Here is a 22453-nt window from a genome sequence, read left to right as displayed (position 1 = left end):
GATGTGGGACCCACTGTTGTGGGACCCGTTGTGGGACCCGCTGTTGTGGGACCCGCTGGGACCCGCTGTGGGACCTACTGATGTGGGACCCGCTGTAGGACCCGTTGTGGGACCCACTGTGGGACCCATGTAGTGCAAAGAATGAATAATTAAAAAATAAAAAATAAAAAAAAATGAACTTACGCCACAAGAGATCCAGGAAGGTGTTGACAGAGTCGTGCTTGTGTGGGGCCCGCTGATGTGGGACCCGCTGATGTGGGACCCGCTGGAGGTGGGGCCCGCTGGAGGTGGGGTGGAGGAGATGTGGATGCCGGTGGAGCTCCGGTGGTTGGTTGGGAGGATGTCGGAGAAGGTGGTGGTGATCGGTGGATGGCCGGTCGGAAATGGGTTTGGCCTCGCCGGATTCCGGCTGGGTTGCCGGAGGAGAAGACTCTCTCTCTCTCTCTCTCTACAGATCTCTCCTCTCTCTCTCCCCTCTGCAGATCTCCCTCTCTCTCCCTCTCCCCTCTGGTTTTTTCTTCTTTTTTTTTTTTTTTTTTTTTTCGTCAAATGGGAGGTGTGGGGTCAAGAAAAGAGAAAAAGGGGGACAATGATGATGGGTTTTTATTTTATATTATATATATATATATATATATATATATATATATAAAAGAAACCGACGATTCGCTTCTCTCTCTCTAAAAAACGGATTTTTTTTTTATTTTTTTTTTATTTTATAAAAACAGGGTGGTGATATTGGCACTACCAATATTGATGGGCGCACTATTGGCGGAAAAATTGATGGGCGCACCATCCAATCGTGTCTTATTCGAAATCTGCTCTGCACCGTTCCAGGATAATTCACCCCCCTTTTCTGGTTTACACTACGGTCCTTTCTCTGCTCGTTCGCTAGGCAAACGTACTCGGATTTTGACGAAATTTTGCGGGGACCTAGCTGTGGCCCAAAGCTAGCCTAGGGTTAAGTTTGGGACCCTAGATCATTGATCTGATGGGGTTTTGCACAAAATTGAAAGGTTTAGGGCACGGTCAAAATGGGGTGTCTACACTTATGTTTTGGATTCTTCTTTATCTTTATGGCATAATCGTTTAGGACATGTAAATACTAGGAAAATGAATGATATGGTTAAGTTAACCTTAATTCCTAAATATGAAAATGACTTAGTAGATAGATGTAAAATATGCATGCAAACCAAGATAATCACTAAGTCATTTCATAAAGTAGATAGAACTTCTAACTTGTTAGATTTAATTCATAGTGATGTATGTGACATACATAGTGTTCCCACAAAGGGAGGTAAAAAGTACTTTGTTACATTTATTGATGATTATTCTAGGTACTGTTATGTTTATCTACTTAGTCATAAAGATGAGGTTTTAGAAAAATTTAAGATTTATAAAACTGAAGTAGAAAACCAATGTATAACAAGCATTAAATGTCTCAGATCAGATAAAGGTGGTGAATATCACTTTCCTCATTTCTGTGAATCAGTAGGCATAGTCCATGAATCTTCTGCCCCTTATACACCACAACAAAATGGTGTAGCAGAAAGGAAGAATAGGACACTTACTGAAATGATTAATGCTATGCTTGTTAATTCTGGTTTAAATAAAAGTTTTTGGGGTGAAGCCTTACTTACAGCTTGTCACATTTTGAATAGGGTACCAAGTAAGAAATCTGATATAACCCCTTATGAATTGTGGAAGAAAAGGAAACCAAACTTAAGTTACCTTAAAGTTTGGGGTTGTAGATCTATAGTTAAAGTCCCTAAACCTAAGTTAAGAAAATTAGGTGAAAGGGGTATTGAGTGTATCTTTTTGGGATATGCTAGTCACAGTAAGGCCTATAGGTTCTTAGTTATAGAACCTAATGATTTCATAGATGTCAATACCATAATTGAATCTAAAGATGCATTTTTCTATGAAAATAGGTTCACTGCAATTCCTAAAGAAATTGAACCTACAACTTCTGTAGATCATCCTTTAGAATCACAAACAGAAGTTGGTGAACCTAGTGTACAACCTAGTAAAATAAGAAGAAGTTCAAGAGATAGAAGGGATAGGAGTTTTGGCCCTGACTTTGTAACCTACCTGGTAGAAGGGACAAGGGAAAAACTCCAAGGTTCTGTCTTGTTAAACTTAAGCATAGAAAGTGACCCTCAAACCTATGGAGAAGCCATAAAGTCACAAGATGTTGCTTTTTGGAAAGAAGCAATTAATGACGAAATGGATTCTATCATGGGTAATAAAACTTGAATTTTGATTGATCTACCACCTGGGTCTAAACCTATAGGATGTAAATGGATCTTCAAGAAGAAGATCAATGTAGATGGGATCATAGAAAAGTTTAAGGCAAGGTTAGTTGCCAAAGGGTTTACTCAAAAACCCGGTATTGATTACTTTGACACATATGCACCTGTTGCTAGGATTTCTACCATTAGAGTGTTGATTGCCCTTGCTTCCATATACAAACTTCACATTCACCAGATGGATGTTAAAACCGCATTCTTAAATGGTGAACTTGATGAAGAAGTGTATATGGAACAACCTGAGGGATTTATTCTGCCAGGCCAAGAGCATAAAGTATGTAAGCTTATCAAATCTTTGTATGGGCTTAAGCAAGCCCCTAAACAATGGCATGAAAGATTTGATAAAGTCTTAGTGTCAAATGGTTATAAGATACATGAATCAGATAAATGTATATATAGTAAATTTAAGGGCGGCAAAGGTGTTGTTATTTGTTTATATGTTGATGACATGTTAATTTTTGGTACTGATATTGCAAGCATTCAAAGTACTAAATCATATCTTTCTCAAAACTTTGATATGAAAGATATGGGTGAAGCTGATGTGATTTTGGGTATTAGAATCATAAGACAGGACAATGGTCTTATTCTAACACAATCACATTATATTGAGAAAGTTCTTAAAAAGTTTAACCATTTTGAATATTCACCCATTTCAACACCTTTTGACCCAAATATAAAGTTGTATCTTAATACTGGCAGGACTATCTCTCAACTAGGGTATGCTAGTGTAATTGGTAGTCTTATGTATGCTATGACTTGTACTAGGCCAGACATAGCATATGCTGTAGGTAAACTTAGTAGGTTTACCAGTAATCCTAGTTTTTCTCATTGGAATGCAGTCTATAGAGTTTTAAAATATTTAAAGAAAACTATAGACTATGGTTTATGTTATAGTGGGTATCCAACTGTAATAGAAGGATACTCTGATGCTAGTTGGATAACTGAGCGTATAGACCATTTATCAACCAGTGGGTGGATTTTCACCCTTGGTGGGGGAGCAGTCTCCTGGGCCTCTAAGAAACAGACATGCATAACAACTTCAACTATGGAAGCAGAGTTTATAGCTCTGGCAGCATGTTGTAAAGAGGCGGAATGGCTTCGGAATTTGTTATTGGAAATTCCGTTATGGTCTAAACCAATGCCATCGATTTATGTCCATTGTGATAGTCAGGCCACACTATCAAGGGCATATAATCATGTTTATAATGGTAAGTCCAGACATATAGGACTTAGACATAGTGCTATAAGAGAGTTACTTACTAATGGAGTAGTAACTATTGATTTTGTGAGATCGAGCCAAAACTTGGCCGATCCATTCACTAAAGCTCTTGCAAGAGATCTGGTGTGTAAAACATCATTAGGGATGGGGTTAAAGCCATTAACCAATAGTCACCAATGATGGAACATCAACTCAACACTTGAATAAACATCAAGTCTTGAGTTCAATGAGTCCAAGTACATCATATGGAGTGATTGCAAACACTATAATCTGTATTATTTGCCATCCCAAGGTAAAGTGCTTGGTACCTGTAATGTTTAAAAGGAGAAGGCTGAGTATTTAAACTCTTAATAGGCTTATAACATAATGTTGGAGTGTCTTAGTTACAGGGGCACTCTTGATAAGCCTACCTATGTGAGTGTGGGAGTGGTGCCGCTTCCTATGAGACCTGGCTAGTCTCTAGAGCGCTCATGAAACCAAGATATAGACACAAGGCCAGTTCATGTGTCGGTTTTAGAAATTGCCCAAAGAGGTGAAATCTTGTGTGTGAGACGTATCCGGTTAATCATATAGAATAGCTAGTTCAAAGATACGTCTACTATGCAATTCTGGTTAACTTTGATATGTCATCACTAAGTGAAGGTTCAAATCGAGAGATACCTTCATCTATGCATAAGATTTCCAAGCCTGATGAGAAAATTTTCTTTGATTTTGAAAATGGTGGGGGATTGTTAGTGATTTTGCATTTTCAAAATCATGTATATTACATGTTTTAGTGTTTTGGAAAATGTTTTATCAAAAGCGTTTGGGAAAAAGAAAATGTTTTCTTGGACATATTTGCTTTTACAAAAGGATGTAGAAGTGTAGTTGAAAAAGATAGTTCCACATCGGATGAGAGAAAAGAAAGAGAAGGACTTATAAAGCACTATCTTTTCTAACTCTTGTTGATTGCACATTGGGTTGAACCCATGGTTGGACCCGCGGGACGGTGCAACGCACCGTTCGCACACGCGCGCGCGGCGTGGGTAATGGGCTATAGGGCGCATAGTGGCGCTTTATTGGCGCTTTTTTAGGCGCACTTTGCACTTCGCACGTACGCAACGTCGCGAGGAGCGATTGGAGCCTTTAATTTTTCCAGATTTGATCTGCACCGTTGGATCAAGATGAAGGTGGACCGGTCGGATGGGTGGGTCAAATGGTTCGCAGGCCCATCAAGCCAAATGGTTCAGTTGGGTTGGGCTTCGGTTCGGGCCTAACGGTCGGCCCAACGGGCCCATGACTCCAACGGTCAAAGGGTGTGATCAAATGGGTTGTGTCCCTTCCCCCAACGGTCATGTGCCAAGGGGGTGCGATCCACACCATAGATGGTTGATCTAACGATGACTGGGTTGGAGAGAGGTTTTACTCAAACCAACAGTCACCTCTAGAATCGATCAAGACCATTCAAAATCAATGGGTGCGATCTAACGGTTAGATTTCAAACATTCTGGAAAGGTGCCCTGTAGAGGTGTTTTTCACACTGAAAAGTCACCAGTTGGTCTATAAAATATGTGCAAACTTCAGTCATTTAATATAGAAATCGAATTGGCAATTCTGACTGATTTTACACTCTCTTCTACACTCCTACAAAAATCCCCAAGTATTTCTACATACTGTTTTTCTTTTCTTTATTGTTCTAGATACTGTTTTTCTGCAGAAACAGAATCTAGAGATTTCTCTAAGGCTTGAAATTTCGGAAGGGCATTTCGGGTTTGATTCCGCTAGTGCTACGCGTCATCAAACATTAGTAGGGCTTCCCTACTAGGCTTCATTGTATCTTGGAGGCAATTCGCGGATCCCCTTTGCACACTACTAGTGGGGGCGAATCTTGTCTTAAGGAAAGTGATATCACGCCTTGAAGCAACAAGTTTCTGTTTTCTATCATCAACAGTACCCTCAACAAATTTTCCAACATTTTCCACCTTGTTTTGTCTGTTTCCCTTATATTTTGACTTCACATTGGAAAGTAATTAGTCTATACTTTTCTGATTTGGGAATGTTGAAATTGACTCGATGCATTATTTTTAACGAACAATCTAATGTGGGTGCTTAAGAGGGAAAAAGAAAAGAAATTAGAAATCAAGAACACAACTTAGAGAAGAAGAAAATGAGAGCAAAGCTTAACCCAATTGATATTCCATCAATTACATAAGTTAATCAGCATCTAAAATCCCATTTAAAGATGGTTTCTAACCCTTTAAATAAAAGACAACCAAAGCAAATTCGTTCAAGCTCATCCACTAGCTAGCTTAGGGACTTACATATTATAAATGGCATTAGAACTCACTAACTTTGACTGTTTTGGGAACCCACAGACATAGTCCACTAAAACTGCAATAACTTTCTACCCTCTTGTCCAATTTTTGAGCACGAGTACTTGTTGGAAAGATCTCAAAGAGACCTACAACTTTATAATTTACTACTTTCCATAATTCTGCCATTTAGAGGTCCAAAAAAGAAGTTCAAAAACGGGCCAGCAACATTACTGCAGGAATGCACCTTGGAACTCTACCAAAACCACCTAGGCTTGACATGGCTGCCATGTTGGCACTGCATCATTATCTCCAGGTGAGAAAGAACTCGCCCACGAGTTCTCATCAAGCTCTCCATAATAAGTTGTCAAGTCTTTAACATTGAAGTTGGGTAAGTATTGATATTTGGAGGGAGCTCAACCTTGAATGAATTATCCCCAATTTTCTTAAGAACTTGAAAAGGGGCATCCACATGATCTTGAAATTTGCTAAACTTCCTTGGTTCAAGAAAACTCACCAAGAAAACTCGCCCTCGAACCTTGAAGTATCGAAGAATGATCATCAATTGAAACTTCCCAAGATCAAGCTCCACTTCATAATCTCCATGAAGAAATGATAATTTGTCTAGATTTTAAAAATGTTTGAATATATAAATATCAATTGTGAGCTTCAATGTAGGATTGAATAAAAATTGATCGATGAAATTGGATGAAAAAATCGAGGTAATATTTTTTCATTTACCCATCACTTCAATATCCATCGGTTCACCTAATATGCAATCAGATCCAATTTCTTTGGTGATAAATTCATTTAATTATCGTTGAAGTTCCTTGTACTCCTCGTTAGTTTCAACAACAAGTAGAGCATCGAATTTACCATTATCATTGGTCTCTTGATCAAATTCGTTCTTGAAAAGAAAAAAGTTACTCTCATACCCTATTTTGAATCATGCAATCCGATACGGCTTTAGATGCTGTTCGGTTTTGAGCTTGTGCTTGTTCACAATTTTATGAGATACGATGTTCTCACAACTCCAATCAACGATCACAATGGAGCAAACCTTGTCATGAGATTCACATCGAGTCTTGAAAATATCGGAATGAAACCAATCATCATCGGATTCAACCTTTGGTGTAGCAAGTTCTCTTTGGATCACCAAACTTTCTTCTTTTTCGGGTTCTATTTCTTCATTTTGTATGCCATCTTCCTCATCATATATGGATTGATTTGAATAGTCAATAAGATCTTCATCATATATGGACTGATTTGAATCATCAACAAGATCCTCATCATTTTCTTCATCACCGAAGGTACTTGCCTCTTTGGACAATTTTTGAAGCGATGGCCAACTTGACCACACTTGAAACAAGCATTTGAATTGTTGGGACGATTGGGCTGATTTTCAACTTAATGTGTAGGGTCTGATTTTGTAGAAGTTTTGTTGAAATATTTGGACCTTGACTTTGTACCTCCACCATGTGAAGATTTACCTTCGGAAGAAGGATAGAGACTACGAACATGCACATACTTTTTAGCACCACGACGAGAAAGCTTAGCCTCCACCTTCAAGGCTAGTTGATAAGCATCATTGACGCTCAATGATCGATGCATTTCCACCTCATCTCGAATGAAAATTTTCAAACTATCAACATACCTTGCCACAAGTTGATCTTCACCTTCTTGAATATCATTACGAGCCATGAGTTTGTAGAATTCTTCGGTGTAGTCCAACACACTCTTAGATTCTTGGCGTAGGTTGTTGAATTGAGAAAAGATAATTTGGGAACAATCAAACGGAAGAAATTTCTCCTTAAGCATTGATTTCATTTTCTCCCAATAAGAGATCTTACGTTTTCCTTTGCGGATTTTCATCTCTTGGACCTTATCCCACCATGTGAAGCGTAGCCACGAAGCCTTGTTGTAGCCATAAGCTTCACACGTTGGCTTTCGGGTTGTAATCAAAGAACTTCTCAATGGCACTAAGCCATTCAAGAAACTCTTCGGGTTGTAGACGACCATGAAACTCCTACAAATCAATCTTGACGGTGTCGAAATTACGATAGAACCTTCCCAACCTAGCCTCCTCGCGAGTATTGGCGAAGGGATTTACATCGGATTCGTCACTAGAACCTCCACGGCTTGATCTACCACGCTCACTACGAGCCTCTCGGCGTTCAAGACGCATGGTAAGTTGTTCAACTTGTCTTTGAAGCGCTTGAAGTTCATCATCTCTTTCATCTCTCAAATCTTCTATCATTTAGTTACCACGCCTTCCTCTACCTTTTCTTGCCGCCATGAAAATCAAATCGAAGCTAGCCCAAGAGAGTATTGTTGGCTCTGATACCAGATAATGTGGGTGCTTAAGAGGGAAGAAGAAGAGAAATTAGAAATCAAGAACACAACTTAGAGAAGAAGAAGAAAATGGGAGCAAAGTTCAACCCAATTGATATTCCATCAATTATATAAGTTAATCAACATCCAAAATCACCTTTAAAGATGGTTTCTAACCCTTTAAATAAAAGACAACCAAAACAAATTCGTTCAAGCGCATCCACTTTGATAGCTTAGGGACTTACATATCATAAATGGCATTGGAACTCATTAACTTTGACTGTTTTGGGAACCCACAGACACAGTCCACTAAAACTGTATAACTTTCTGCCCTCTTGTCCAATTTTCGAGCAGAAATACTTGTTGGAAAGATTTCAAAGAAACCTATAACTTTGTAGTTTACTACTTTTCATAATTCTGCCATTTAAAGGTCCAAAAAAGAGGTTAAAAAACGGACCAGCAACATTACTGTAGGAATGCACCTTGGAACTCCACCAAAACCACCTAGGCATGACATGGCTGCCATGTTGGCACTGCATCACAATCTCAGGACAATGTTTAAAAACTCGACCAGACCCCACCCAAGAAACTATTTAGGGTAGGGCCGGGTCCACAAATCGTGGGTTTTCCATAAAGAAACCCCACCAGACCCGAGTTATTTTCTCGGGTAGGGTAGGGAATTGGAAAACCCGACCGGCCCGACCAAGCTGCAACTCTACATTTCTCTTGTTTAATTATGTTTTAATAACAGCATGGGATTTGCTAGGGACCATCGCAGAAGGCATATCGCGGACCAGCTGTTGCACCTTATAATTTGATGAATGATCAAATGAACGGCGCCCTTGCAAAACAAAGCAACAAGGACGCTCCACAAAGTGGGCACAGAATGATGTGCCCACCTTGTGGAGATGGACCTATCGGACATTTATTTTGATAAAATGAAGGTGCCCTTCATTTTATCATTCCTCAAATAATTTATATTTAGACTTAATTAATTGAACAGAAAAAAGAAAATGATGTAACAGTTGAACAAGTTCTAAGTCTCTCACCCAACCGTGTCCTGTCTAGGAGAAATTGGTATGACCCCAGATCGACTTGTGGGCCCAAGAGTGGGTTTGATCCCCACCACAGAATTGAAACTCGACGGACAGATGATCGAACCATCCGTCTCCGTGCCCAGCGATACTGTCACCAGATTCGCCGCCACCCCGATTGCCGATCCGCTACTCGACCCGCATGGATTCGCCGATAACACATAGGGGTTCTGCTTTCAAACAACACAATTTGTCTAAATTATCATTGAATATGCACCTTATAATACCCTTAGGGGGCCAGGGCATTTGGATCTATGGGAAAGAAAAGTATGGAAAATAATATTTTCCATGGTAAAACATTCATCGCCACAGCAATTGCTGATCGATCCGCTGCTCAACCCACATGGATCTGTGGGTAACACATACGGATTCTGTCTCAATAAACATAATTTGTCTAAATTATCATTGATTATGCACAGGGGCGGAGCTACATATAGCATGGGAGTGGCCATGGCCCCCAATGACTTGCAAAATCCCTATGTTACAAGGTGTCTCCTTGGAAATTTTTAACCAAAATTCGAGAAAGTAAGTAAGCGGCCCAGCAATTGTAAATTCCTGGCTCCGCGACTAATTATGCACCTTACAATAGTTTGGATGTAGGGAAAACAAAATAATGGAAAATAATAGTGTCGATGGAAAATGTATTAAAAGCCACCCCAACACAACTCTACGTAATTAGCCGTTAATCATATTTTAACCAGCTGCTGAGAGCTTTTTGGGAATTGCCACAGCCTTTAGCAGGTGGTTAAATCATATAAAACAAGGCGAGTTTGTCCCATTATTAAAAGATGGTTGTGTGGATATCAGTCCCCTCTTCCAATGAGGTGATCATGTTTGTGATTTGAAAAAATAGTTTTTCCATCTTAAGATTATACACTTGATGCATAATTTTGGAGATTTTTAGTGTGAATATTTGTTGTTTTCTACAATTTTTTTAATTTGTCACTATCCTACACTAAAATAAAAAAATAAAAACCCAACCCGAAAAACTATCTTAGCAAGGATCGGGTTTATGAATCTCGGGTTTTCCCATAAAATGTTAGACCCTACCTGAGATAATTTCTCGGGTAGGGTAGGGTTCCGGAAAATCGGACCGCCGGACTTGTGTTGCAACCGCAGAAGAATAAAGTGAGGACCACTTTTTCAATGACGTAAATCATTATCTATTATGAATGGGACATTCCCAAAAATTCTCCACCACTAGGGATAAAAGATAAATAACGCCTTTCTCCAACAGCTTAAGCTTTTGGAGAAGTAGGTAAGTTAACATGGTATAAGAGCAAAAGGTCTCGAGTTCAAGCCTCCCGGATAGCAAAAAAATCCACATGCGATGGTCGGCCCAAAGTGGGACCATGGTTTTAAATTTTGATCGAAATCCGAAATTTCGGATTTCGGTAGGGACTGAAACTGGTATTTGGCGAAATTATAAATTTCGGTTTGAAATTTATGAAAATTCATTTTTTAATTTAAAAAAAAGCGTTAGAAATTTCGAACGAGAGTACCAAATTAACCCGAAATTTTGGTTTTTCAGAAGTCCGAAACCGGTACCGAAATCGATATTTTAAACCTTGAGTGGGACCACATGTGCCACTTGTTTGCCTAGTGGGCTACACTTGAGGGAGAGTGTTAAAATATAAAAGATAAATAACGCCTTTCTCCAACCGCTTAAGCTTTCGGAGAAGTTGGTAAGATAACAAATTCTAAGCCTCTAATTTGTGGGCAATAAGAAGGCATGTTTGGATTAGGGAAAATAAAAATATGGAAATTTGGGTAAACTGGCACTCACTAGGGTAGATTGGAAACCTAATGTTACACATGTTTTAAGTAAAAGTCTCAAAACATTCTCAAAACAAGTGTACAATTGGGTTTTCAATGCACCTTAAAGAGTACCCTAGCAAAACCCAATAATATTTTCCAGGAAATCAAAGCGCTTGGGAGAAATAGGAAAGAAGGAGGTTACCTTGCCCTGGCCACTTCTAGCGCACCACCCATTAGGCGCATAAGAAGAACGAAAATGAGCCCACTCACTAAGACTCGCCTTCCCCAAAATAATACACCCAGCCCTTCTCAACCTCTCAACCACGCCCGAGTCTCGACCCACCACTGAACCCAATAGAGCCAATGACCCGGCCGTAGTGTTCAACCGGTCTTTGGTCCCTATATTATCCTTTAACAAAATGGGAATCCCCTCTAAACCGGCCGAGTTACCCCCACTCGCCCGTCTCTTCTCATCTGCCACATTAGCTTGGTTTAGAGCATCCGGGTTCACCTCAATCACGGCCCTGAGAACCGGGTTCAGGGTTTGAATTTGTTTTAGATATAATTCTACTAATTGTCTTGAGGTTAGTTTGTTTGAGTTGAAAGCTTGGTGGATTTCTTGGATTGTGGCTTCTTTGATTTTGAATTCATGGGTTAAGGATATTGCTAGAAGGAGAAGAAATAGTGTGGACTGGAAAGCCATGGTTGGGAGATTTTTCATGTTAATTCATTGCCTCTCTGTGCTTTTACAATAAATAATGGGCGATGATATTGTCACCCCCCCTAAATTACGCATTCGCTCCCCTTTTGGCTTGATTTGACGTCAAAAAGCTTTAATAAGGGGGGCGAATGCGTACGCAGGGGGGGTGACAATATCATTGCCCTAAATAATGGGAAGATAATATATTCGCCCCCTTTTCTTCCCTGGAACACCCACTTTTAGTGTCAAAAGAGTAAGTGGTCTCTGGCACTACATAGTGAATATAAGATTGAAGAACGCGGCTAAAAGGCCGTGGTCCGTTGCCCCCCACGTACAGCGCGTGGCCGTCCTTTCTGGCCTCAAATTATTCTTAGGGTAAAAATTGCAAGCACTCGGATTGGTATTTCCACCCATTTGTTTTATTTGAAGGAAAAATTACCAATGGGGGCACCAAAATATAAGAATTGTGAAGGGAGGATATACTTTCGAAAAATTGTTAAAAGAGGGACGAAATGGGGGTTATCAAGTCTCTAGAAGGGGGTTATCATCCCTCTAAATGGGGTTATCAAACTCTCAAAAGGGGGTTATCAACCCTCTTTAACAAATTCTCAAAGTGTCCCCCGTTCACAATTCTTGTATTTTGGTGTTCCCAGTGGCAATTTTTCCTTTATTTAATTCATCTGAACAGACCTCAAGGCAAATTAGAGTGTTGATCCTAACCCTTAATAGATAGGAGGGTTAGGATCAACTTATGGAAATGATTTCCTTTATTTAATTCATCTGAACAGACCTCAAGGCAAATTAGAGTGTTGATCCTAACCCTTAATAGATAGGAGGGTTAGGATCAACTTATGGAAACTGGATTTTCACCTCCTTTTACTCGTTTGTTCCCAAAAATGAAGTCATTTAAAAAAATAGGGAACAATACATATAGACCCCCTCAACTATATGACATTTTCACTTCTAACCCTATAGTTTCGAAGTCACCAACTACACCCCCTCAGGTTTTGTTGGGCTTTGCCAATGTGATGTAGTGGACGCAGAGGAGGAAATGGCCGTAATGAACTTCCGTATAAACTTAACAGAACCCACTTTCGATGTTGGGTTTTTCTCGAAAACTAGAGTTTCTGATTGGGTGTTGATCATCTTCAACCTCAATCGTGTCAAGGCGTTGCTTATCTTCAACCTCGATCGTCTTCAACCTTGCTCTTTCTCAACCACATAACCTTAATCCCTTGGATGGGAATGGCATAATCCCTCTGCAAATTTCTTCAAAACAGTGAATGACGTGACCTCTGTAAATGGTAGGACGAAATAACTTTGGCAGGAATTAAGAAAGAAATGGCGGGAAATGGCTTTAAACGATTGAGGAGGGAGTTTTTATCCTCAAAATATTAACCATGGTTACTTTGAGTCATTCCGTCATGTTAAACTAACGGACCGTCAGCAGAGGAGGTCTACCTAAATTCCAATGAAACCTCGGGGGTTTCATTGGTGACTTCGTAACTATAGGGTTAGAAGTGAAAATGTCAGATATTTGAGGGGGTCTATATGTATTTTTCCCAAAAAAAAATAAAAAAGAGGGGATGGATATGCTAAAAAAAGGTCGTTGAGATATTCACGAGACCCTTTCAATAATTGCAGTTATATAAAATTTTGCATCCAAAACAGCCTTTCTTGTAGGACAAAATGATATTGGCAGTCCAACTTTGAGGGGATTCGAGTAGATACGTTTTTATTTAGTTCCACAACCCCCCCCCCCCTTTTTCCCTTTTAGTGAAAAGCCACTTAGCAAATGTTGTAGATTGTAGATACTTAAACATTAATCTGAATCACATAGATATAAACCAAGAACAAACCTTCACTCATATAGGCTTCCAGGTTTGAATGAAGGTGGTTTCCTAACCTTGGTTGCTTGTTCAAAACTATAAGCTATCTCGATCAACTTAGGTTCTGAACCCCTTAGCCCTCCAAAGCAGATTCCGAAGGGAACTCCATCATTTCCATATCCCGCAGGAACGCTAATTCCTGGGAATCCTCCGATGGCTAGAATAGCAGAAGCATCTGCTCCCGGCGTCACCAACGCATCTAACTTCTTCTCCTTCATCAATCTCTCCAACCCATCTCTAGAAAGTCTCTTCATTTTCTCAATTGCTTTATTTTCTGCTTCGCCGAATCCATTTGTTGCTTCAGCTGCCAGAAAGACGCCCTGTCCGAACTCATCAATTTTCTCCTACACATCAGAGCAAGGCAAAAATATCGTCTGAAAATTTATCTTAAATCGAATATAAGGTTAAGTATTGAATAGTTAGGGGTTTCTGCAAAAGAAGTCTTCTACTTCTGATTTATTTGAAGTTTGTGAAGAGTGGTGCCCAGTACATTGGATTTCACGTGCGGGGACCATATCATTTCACCAGTTTGACAATTTACAAATAGTTTCTTCACAATAGAGTGAATTTTGGAAATGACAATGGTAGAATTTTTTTTCCTTATGAAAAGACAAAAATGTCCTTAGATGTAAAAGGTGAAGATTACCTTATAAAAAGACTAAGATACTCATGACTCAATGATATGTTTTGAATCAAGAGTGTGGGAATATCATTTCTATATATACACTAACATGAGTTGGCTATGCTAAACCCCAGGATATTATCTCTGCTTTCAATAATTTCAGCATACTCGATAGAATGGAGCAAGAGGAGGAAAACTGGGAAGAGCATCGCAAGGAGGAGGATCTTATAGAGACCCACAAGAAGAATGCCAAACCAGATAGATATTCACAAATAGAAAACAAAGACCCAAGCCATGGGTCATTGAGCTCTTCCCCTAAACCAACTATGGAAGATGGCTATGTTATATCCGAAAAAGAAGGAATAGAGAGTGAAGAGGACACTGAATTAGAGAACTACTCAGACCCTAAAGAGGTTCCCTCATTAGAATCCTCCTCAGAAAAGGAAGACGGTACAACAAACACAAAAGGTCCCAAAGAATCTCAAAATTGTTTTAAGGATAGTTGTGAAGAAGAGAATTCAAAACTTGAGGAATCAAATGAATCATGGCAAGAAGTTCACTATAAAAATTGGCCAAGACGCTCACAAAGAGCCTAGCACACCCCTACCAAATTAGGTGATTATGTAATTTGCAAGTGTTGAGCATTTAGATCTCTTAGGCTTAGTTTTTCTCACTCACATGTGCTAAGCCTAGGTTCTCCCTCTCTCACATGTTCTGAGTTAGGGAGGGTTTTGTGCCTATTATTGTATCACCTTTCTCTTTATCAAAAACTGGTAGGGGTACCCGCCAAACCCCAGCTTACTCATTAAAAAAAACATGGTGTAAAATGCTATGCATGGGTGTAAAAAAGAAGGGCCCTACCCCATATATCAACACATGAAGTTTATAATGGTGGGCTCCACTCTATACATGGGCTTGGGTGGAGGACCGGAGGTAATGGGACCTACACCATTAAAACATGAAGTAAAATGGTGGGTCCCACCTGATGCGTGGGTTTAAGTTCAGTTGGTGGTACTCACCCAAACAAAACATATCAATGAGCAATAAGGGTATTTTGGTCTTTTTACAAACCAACTTTGTCTTTTCACATGTAAGGACATTTGGTTTTTTCATGAGTAATCAACTAAGGACATGTTGGTCACAAATTGATGGCATTGACCTGATTTACAAAAGTCACTCAAATGTGATGATTCTTTCTAAATTGTTAAATTAGAAGACTGCTTTTGCAAATAAAGCAAGTAGAAGACTTCTTTTACAAAAGCCACTTTAAAAGATATTAAGGGTGTCAATTTTGGCTCGGGCTCGGAAGCTCGCTCGAGCTCGGCTCGAATCCTTAACGAGCCGAGCCCGAGTTAGGCCAGGCTCGGCTCGGCCCGGCTCGTTAAGGCTCGTTAAGAATTTAATATATTTAAATATATATATATATTATATATTAATATATACATTAAAAGGGTTGTCCATGGAGTGAAGGGGGGGGGGGCAAAATATGTCACTTCATTTTTGGAACCACCACTCCCCATAGTGTAAAAAAAGTAGTCAAATTACACTAGTAGGGCTGTCCAGGGAAGATGAGGGGTGTGAACATAATATAACCCGCGCTCGGTAAGGCTCGCGAGCCGCTCACGAGCCTGACCGAGCCGAGCCCGAGCCGAGCCTCACTTATGAGCTTAACGAGCCGAGCCAAGCCTGGCCAAGCTCGGCTCGGCTCGGCTCGTTTACACCCCTAAAAGAGATGATATTTCTACACTTACACATACTGTCGTCTTTGTCGTCTTTCTTAGGAAAATGTTATCGGCACAACCATATTTTCACTAAACCCGTCTTGTCTTTTAGTATTGAAAGAGGTGTTAAAAGGTTATTCGATTAAAAAGGAAAAGACAAACTGGGTTTGTGCAATTATTAAAACAAAGTTGTGCTGATATCAATTCCCTTTTTTTAATTCAGAAATTTTTCTTTAACTTGTAGAAGTAAAGGAGTGGAATTACCAAAAAAGGCATGAAATATTAGGTGTTTAGACTTTAGAGCAATACCTGAGCTGAGAATTTGATGTTGAAGGCTATTATGTCTGCCAATGATCTGACTGGAGAACGAACTAACTCTAATAAGTAGGCATTTAATGAAAGCTTAAACTCGGCATTTAATGCAGTATCTTCACCACTGGCAGTGGAGTTTCCTATGATATCCACGTTTGCTATTTCAATATGATCAAACAATATGGCACCTCTTTGCTTTAATGTGATGAAATGCTTCTCAAAAGCTTGATTGAGAACAGTTCCATTGTAGAAATCAAAGAAGGGTTTTCTAAGGATCCCTAATCTCTTTCCTTTAAGGCCATCTGTTTTGAGAAATTGCGTGTAACCACCAGAAGGGATGAACTTTGCTGCTTCTCTAGTTGCTTCTGCATCTCTTGAATCAAACCCTATGATTGCGTTTAATACGTAGACTGCATCTGATACTGTTCGACAAATTGGACTGTTGTAAAGAAAAATAATTGTTAGTGCTGGGAATGTTGCCTTGTTTCCCACGATAGTGGTGGGAAGACAAGAACGAGAGAGGTGTGTTTGGCTACCTCGACAAGAGAGAGAGGAGAGAGAAAGAGGTTTCTTCTTTGGCTTTCTTCTTGGGTTCTTCTTAGGGTTTTCTCTTAGTTGTTTATCTTGGGTTTTTTCTCGGGTTATCTCTTGCGTACGGTCTTAGGTTGAGAAGCAAGAAAGGGTTGTGGGGTTTTGAATTTAATTCATTATAATCCTTGTATATTGTTTTTCTCATGGTGGAAGATCATTATAATCCACGTAAAATGTTTGTGTTCTTCTTAGGGTTTTCTCTTCATTGTTAATCTTCCTTTTTAAGGAAAAGATAAAGAAAAATAATTGTTATTCTTGCCATTATCATTAGGTAATTCTAGCATTTTCCACCCTGTTTTGTCTGTTTTCCTTATATTTTGACTTTACATTAGAAATTAGTTAGTCTATAATTTTCTAATTTGGGAATGTTGAAATTGACTGGATGCCATTATTTTCAATGAACAATCTCACGACAATGTTTAAAAACCCAAACCGACCCACCAAGAAACTATCTAGGGTACGGCCGGGTGCAGGAATTGTGGGTTTTCCAAAAAGAAACCCCACCCGACCCGAGATATTTTCTCTGGTAGGGTAGGCAATTGGAAAACCCGACCGGCCCGACCAAGCTGCAACCCTACAATAATATTTTCCGAGGTAAAACGTTCACCGGCACAGCAATTGCTGATCCGCTGCTCAACCCACATGGATCTGTGGGTAACACATACTGATTCTGTCTCAAAAAACATAATTTGTGTAAATTATCATCGATTATGCACAGGGGTGGAGCTACGTATAGCATGGGGGTGGCCATGGCCCCAATGAATTGCAAAATCCCTATCTTACAACGTGTCTCCTTCGAAATTTTTAACCAAAATTCCAGAATGTAAGTAAGCGGACCCGCAATGACCAATGCAGGCAAAGTGTAAATTAGACTGGCCCCACCAATTGTAAATTCCTGGCTCCGCGACTAATTATGCACCTTACAATAGTTTGGATGTAGGGTAAACAAATAATGAAAAATAATAGTTTCCATGGAAAATGTATTCACAGCACCCCACGCCACGCCCCCCCCCCCAACACAACTCTACATAGTTAGCTGTTAATCATATTTTAACCTGCTGAGAGCTTTTTGGGAATTGTCACAGCCTTCACCAGGTGGTTAAAACATATAAAAAAAGGCGAGTTTGTCCCATTATTAAAACATGGTCATGTGGATATCAGTCCCCTCTTCCAATGAGGTGATCATGTTTGTGATGTGAAAAAATAGTTTTTCTGTGACTATTTGTTGTTTTCTACAATTTTTGAAATTTCTCACTATCCTACACTAAAATAAAATCCTAACCCAGAAACTATCTCAGCAAGTATCGGGTTTATGAATCTCGGGTTTTCCCATACAACGTTAGACCTGGCCTGAGATAATTTCTCGGGTAGGATAGGGTTCTAGAAAGCCGGACCGCCCGAGTTGAGTTGCAACTAGGGGTGGCCAGAACCGAACCAGACCCGAAGAACCGCACCGGAACCGAACTGTTTAAAAACACTTTGGGTCCGGTTCGGTTCCACTGATGGAGAACCGAACTTATTCGGTTCGGTTCCGGGTCTAATATTTTTGGTTCGGTTCTGGAACCGAAGAACCGAACTTTTGAATATATATATATATATATATATATATATATATATATATATATATATATATATATATATATAATATTTTTTATATTTCTATTATACATATACTTATTAATATAAATTATTTATAATATTAATAAGTAATAGTTAATAGATACTATTCTTATAATAAGAAAGTAACTTATATTATAACTTTAATTAAAAGTTTTTTATAAATTATAATTAGTAATTAGTAATTAGCCATTAGAACCGGAGAACCGAACCAGACCGAACCGATTTTGTTCGGTCCGGTTCGGTTCGGTCCTACTATGTACTACGGTTCGGTTCGGTTCTTACGGTTCATGGAACCGGGAACCGAGAACCGAACCGGTTGGCCACCCCCTAGTTGCAACCGCAGAAGAATAAAGTGAGGACCACTTTTTGAATGACCTAAATCATTATCTATTATGAATGGGGCATTCCCAAAAATTCTCCACCACTAGCCAATTCTAAGCCTCTAATTTGTGGACATTAAGAAGGCATATTTGGATTAGGGGAAATAAAAATATAGAAATTTGGGTAAACTGGCACTCACTAGGGTAGATTGGAAACTTAATGTTACACATGTTTTGAGTAAAAGTTTCGAAAACATTCTCAAAACAAGTGTAAGATTAGGTTTTCAATGAACCTTAAAGAGTGCCCCAGCAAAACCGAATAATATTTTCCAAGAAATCAAAGGGCTAGGGAGAAATATAGGGAGAAATAGGAAAGAAGGAGCTTACTTTGCCCTGCCCACTTCTAGCGCACCACCCACTAGGCGCATTAAAATCACGAAAATGAGCCCACTCACTCAAACTAGCCTTCCCCAAAATAATAGACTCAGCCCTTCTCAACCTCTCAACCACGCCCGAGTCTCGACCCACCACTGAACCCACTAGAGCCAATGACCCGGCCGTAGTGTTCAACCGGTCTTTGGTCCCTATATTATCCTTTAACAAAATGGGAATCCCCTCTAAACCGGCCGAGTTACCCCCACTCGCTCGTCTCTTCTCATCTGCCACATTAGCTTGGTTTAGAGCATCCGGGTTCACCTCAATCACGGCCCTGAGAACCGGATTCAGGGCTTGAATTTGTTTTAGATAGAATTCTACTAATTGTCTTGAGGTAACTTTGTTTGAGTTGAAAGCTTGGTGGATTTCTTGGATTGTGGCCTCTTTGATTTTGAATTCATGGGTTAAGGATATTGCTAGAAGGAGAAGAAATAGTGTGGACTGGAAAGCCATGGATGAGAGATTTTTCATGTTATCATTGCCTCTAGGCTCTAGTGCTTTTACAATAAATAATGGGAAGATAATATATTCGCCCCCTTTTCTTCCCTGGAACACCCCCTGTTAGTGTCAAAAGAGTAAGAGGCCTCTTGGCACTAAATAGTGGATATAGGATTGAAGAACGCGGCTAAAAGACCCTGGTCCCCTGCCCACGTGCAGCGCATGGAGGTCCTTGCTGGCCTCAAATTATTCTTGGGGTAAAAATTTCAAGCACTCGGTTTGGTATTTCCACCCATTTGTTTTATTTGAATTGTCTCATCATGTTATCTCTGTCTAATCTCCCTCGCTTTATGCTGTTATTTTTCTCCTTTTTTTGCTTTTTTTGGTCTTTTAGTTAGTCGTTAGGGGTGTCAACGGATCCACTTCGGGTCGGATCCACCTATGTCACACTCAAGGTTTAAAATTTTAGTTTCGGACCTGAAATTTCAAATTTTCGGTCGAAATCTGGTACAAAACCCAAAACCAATATTTTATACAATATTAAATTTCGATAATTCTGAAATTTCAGCCGAAATAAATGACCGTTTCGGTTTTGGGTGATTTCGACCGAAATTTCGGATTTCGGTCGAAATTTAAAACCATGGTCACAGTCATGATCCATTCAAATTCCATATCTGCGGGATTGTTCTTCGGATCCTACTTTCCACGTCGTGATCATGATCTATTTTAATTCAGACCGTCCATCGGAGTGTCCTGTTATGTCCCACTAAGCTAAGTAAACAATTAATTATTTGAAAAAGAGTTAGAATGGCAATCCACTATTAGTGTGTCTCTTTGCATTTTCTTCAACTACATTAAAAATTTATCTATGTTTGATCTATGTGTAAAATAATGCTTGTAAACAATAAAACTAATCGAAATTACGTACACAAATATAATGTATAACTATTATCAAAGAATATGATGCATAAAGAACAAAACCCCTCTCTCTTTTCATTTGTGAAAGTATGAAATGAAACGATTGAAATGAGTGAAATGAAATCGCGATTCATTAAGTGATAAGAGAGGTTTTGACCAAAATACCCTTCATAGAACAGTTAGCATTAACAAAATTTGGAGGGTATTTTTGCAAAACATTTCGAATCGTGACTATCCAATGGGCATCTATGGCATGCCCATACCCAATCTGAAATTTTTCGGATCCCAGATTTGATGATCCAAAATATGCCTACGGATCCTACTCCTATGTTTAGATCCCGTTCATTAACTTTTGGATTCAGACAATCCATCGGACCGTCTGGATCCATTGACACCCCTATTAGTCGTCCATATCTTGTTGAGTTCTTATAAGCAATTTATAAAGATAATTCGGCAGGAATCAGAATATGTTGAGTGGGAAACAGATACCAGCATTTCCCCCTCTAATTCTGCCCAGGTTTCAATTCAGCCCCCTTGATTCCATTATTCTTCTTTTTTCCAAATCAAATGTCATAATTGGTTGGAACTGGAATCATATCTCAATTCCACCGCCTGATTCTAGCAATCATCTTTGCTTTCGCGCAGAACTCCCAACATGTCTTCTCTCTAACCTCTATTATATATACATCTCCTAGGGTCCCTGCTCTCCCATTCTTGGGAAGAGCTTTTCCTTTTCATTCCATGGAAAGCCAATGAGAATAGGTGAGTGACACCTATTCATTTGGTAGCACGTTAATGTCACTATTCTACTTGGTAAATCCTAGGTAGATCAAACACTACAAATGTTTGTAGGGAGATGATTTTTTCGCCCCATGTAGGGTAATGTGCCCCCCTCTTACATGAATTGTGGGCAGACTTCAACGCTTTTTTATGTCAAATCACGTTAAAAGGGGGGCGCATTATCCTTTTGGGGGGGAGGGGGGCGCATTATCCTTTTACATCAATTCACGTGAAAAGGTAGGGGTGTCAACGGATCCACTTCGGATCGGATCCACCTATGTCACGGTCACGATCCATTCAAATTCCTTATCGGTCAGATCGGATTTGGATTGTTCTTCGGATCCTACTTTCCACGTCACGATCACGATCCATTTTAAATCGGACCGTCCATCGGAGTGGCCTATTATGTCCTACTAAGCTTAGTACACAATTAATTTTTTTTTAAAAGAATTAGAATGTCAGTCCATCATAATGAAAAGCAGTGATCGACTTCAAAGAAGTGACTAAAAATAGGGAAAAATATGTATCCACTATCAAGTATTCTAAGAAGATAATAAAAACCAAAAATTTAGCAGGAGTTTTCCGTGCATACTGCTCGAATGCTGGGAAGGCAAGGGTGTTGCGATGGCGAGGGTGAGAGCAATGACTAGCGATAGCGAGGGTGAGAGCAATGACTAGGGACAGAACATTAATTAATGTCAACGGAGTAGATGGGTTATGGTTACCGATAGGAAGATGAGATGTTCGTTCCACAAATGGGGAAGGGAAACTTACACGGGAAGGAAGTGGAGATTTATTTCGAAAAGGAGATTTCGTTCAATAAAGATGGAAACCGGTAACTACTAAAAGAATATGACTATTTGACGAGAATACCCCCACTTAACATTGATGTTGTAATGATTTTGAGGGTATTTCTGTAAGATGATTTCGGACGATAGGAAGATGAGATGTTCGTTCCACAAATGGGGAGGGGATACTTACACGGGAAGGAAGAGGAGATTTATTTCAAAAAGGAGATTTCGTTCAATAAAGATGGAAACCGGTAACTACTAAAAGGATATGACTATTTTGATGAGAATACCCCCACTTAACATTGTTGTTGTAATGA

The 22453-nt window shown here is 39.5% G+C and overlaps 2 protein-coding genes across 3 annotated transcripts in view; both read right to left on the bottom strand.

Moving 5' to 3' along the window:
- LOC143864392 (putative amidase At4g34880) overlaps positions 1-11750 on the bottom strand; it is a 31178-nt gene extending 19428 nt beyond the window's left edge. For both annotated transcript variants that reach the window (XM_077375321.1, XM_077375322.1), the window contains exons 1-2: positions 11202-11750; positions 9197-9411 (exon numbers count right to left, since the gene is read on the bottom strand). In XM_077375321.1, coding sequence (XP_077231436.1) covers positions 9197-9411; positions 11202-11720 — 734 coding nt within the window. In that variant the 5' untranslated portion in view covers positions 11721-11750. The remainder of the gene's footprint in view (positions 1-9196; positions 9412-11201) is intronic.
- Positions 11751-13511: 1761 nt separating this feature from the next.
- Positions 13512-19778, bottom strand: LOC143864408 (putative amidase At4g34880). The gene is made up of 4 exons (XM_077375343.1): positions 19162-19778; positions 17436-17504; positions 16241-16816; positions 13512-13932 (listed from the first exon to the last, which is right to left on the bottom strand). Exons 1-4 carry the CDS (start codon positions 19678-19680, stop codon positions 13561-13563), a joined length of 1536 nt encoding a protein of 511 aa, XP_077231458.1. The 5' UTR covers positions 19681-19778; the 3' UTR covers positions 13512-13560.
- Positions 19779-22453: the final 2675 nt, after the last annotated feature.

This window comes from Tasmannia lanceolata, unplaced genomic scaffold, assembly GCF_043159265.1.
Source record: "Tasmannia lanceolata isolate RefF3 unplaced genomic scaffold, GAP_Taslan_0.1 ptg000048l, whole genome shotgun sequence".
NCBI classification, from domain to species: Eukaryota; Viridiplantae; Streptophyta; class Magnoliopsida; order Canellales; family Winteraceae; genus Tasmannia; species Tasmannia lanceolata.
The sequence above is the reverse complement of the archived record's forward strand: the minus strand, read 5'-3'. Positions and strand labels throughout refer to the sequence as shown.